This window comes from Humulus lupulus, chromosome 7 (genome assembly GCF_963169125.1).
Source record: "Humulus lupulus chromosome 7, drHumLupu1.1, whole genome shotgun sequence".
NCBI lineage: Eukaryota > Viridiplantae > Streptophyta > Magnoliopsida > Rosales > Cannabaceae > Humulus > Humulus lupulus.
Window position 1 is genome coordinate 126,473,808 of NC_084799.1, and position 905 is coordinate 126,474,712.

Sequence of the window (905 nt, forward strand, 5' to 3'; positions counted from 1 at the left end):
AAAAACCAAGAGAAGAAAACACTTGGGGGGGGGGGGGGGGGGGGTGATGGAACTTGCTGACAGTTTTGTGCCAGCATCAGCTGCATTCTCTTCACTTGGCACTTTTTCAAGTTCTATCTCTCCTTCTTCAATCTTGTCCCTAATCCAAAATAGTCTCACATCAATATGTTTGGATCGTTCATGATAAACTAGATTTTTACTTAAGTGAATCAATAATTGGTTGTCTGAGAACACTGTGACATTGCCTTTTATCATCTAAATTTCCTTTAAAATTCCATTTATCCAAAAAACTTCCTTAAATGCTTCTGTGGTGGCCATGAATTCTGCTTCTGTAGTAGACAAAGCTACTACTAGTTGGAGTTGTGATTTCCAACTAATACAGTAGCTATTTAGTTGGAAACAATAGCTTGTCAGTGACTTCCTGCTGTCTTTATTTGAAGCATAATCTGAATCAACACATCCTTCCAATTTCACTTGAGCTCCTGCCTTATTGAACTGTAAATTATATTTCAGAGTAGCTTTCAAATATCTCAGCAACCATTTCAGACCTTTCCAATGTTCTTCCCCCGGGTTAGACATAAATTTGCTCAATATACTGACAGCAAAAGCTAAATCTGGTCGGGTACTTATCATGGCATACATAATACTCCCAATAGCTTTAGCATAAGGAATACTTGCCATTCTTTTCTTCTCACTTTCAGGTTTTGGTGACGGTTCAGATGAGAATACAAAGTGACCAGCTATAGGTACATTTACCTTTTATGCACTTGTCATATTAAACTTCCTTAGAACATTCTCCAAGTACTTGTTTTGAGATAGCATCATTTTCATTTTCTTTCTATCTCTTAGAATGTCAATTCCTAAGATTTTTCGAGCTGCTCCTAGATCCTTCATGTTGGAACTTA

General features: G+C 37.2%; 1 protein-coding gene across 1 annotated transcript; it reads right to left on the reverse strand.

The window, feature by feature from the left end:
- Positions 1–255: 255 nt before the first annotated feature.
- Positions 256–681, reverse strand: LOC133792165 (secreted RxLR effector protein 161-like). Its single transcript, XM_062230083.1, has one exon. The coding sequence runs from the start codon at positions 679–681 to the stop codon at positions 256–258; it is 426 nt and encodes a 141-aa protein (XP_062086067.1).
- Between the last annotated feature and the right edge of the window lie 224 nt (positions 682–905).

Bases quoted from the DNA above. Each gene is read 5' to 3' on its own strand.
- LOC133792165 (XM_062230083.1), bottom strand. From the start codon at position 681: ATGGCAAGTATTCCTTATGCTAAAGCTATTGGGAGTATTATGTATGCC.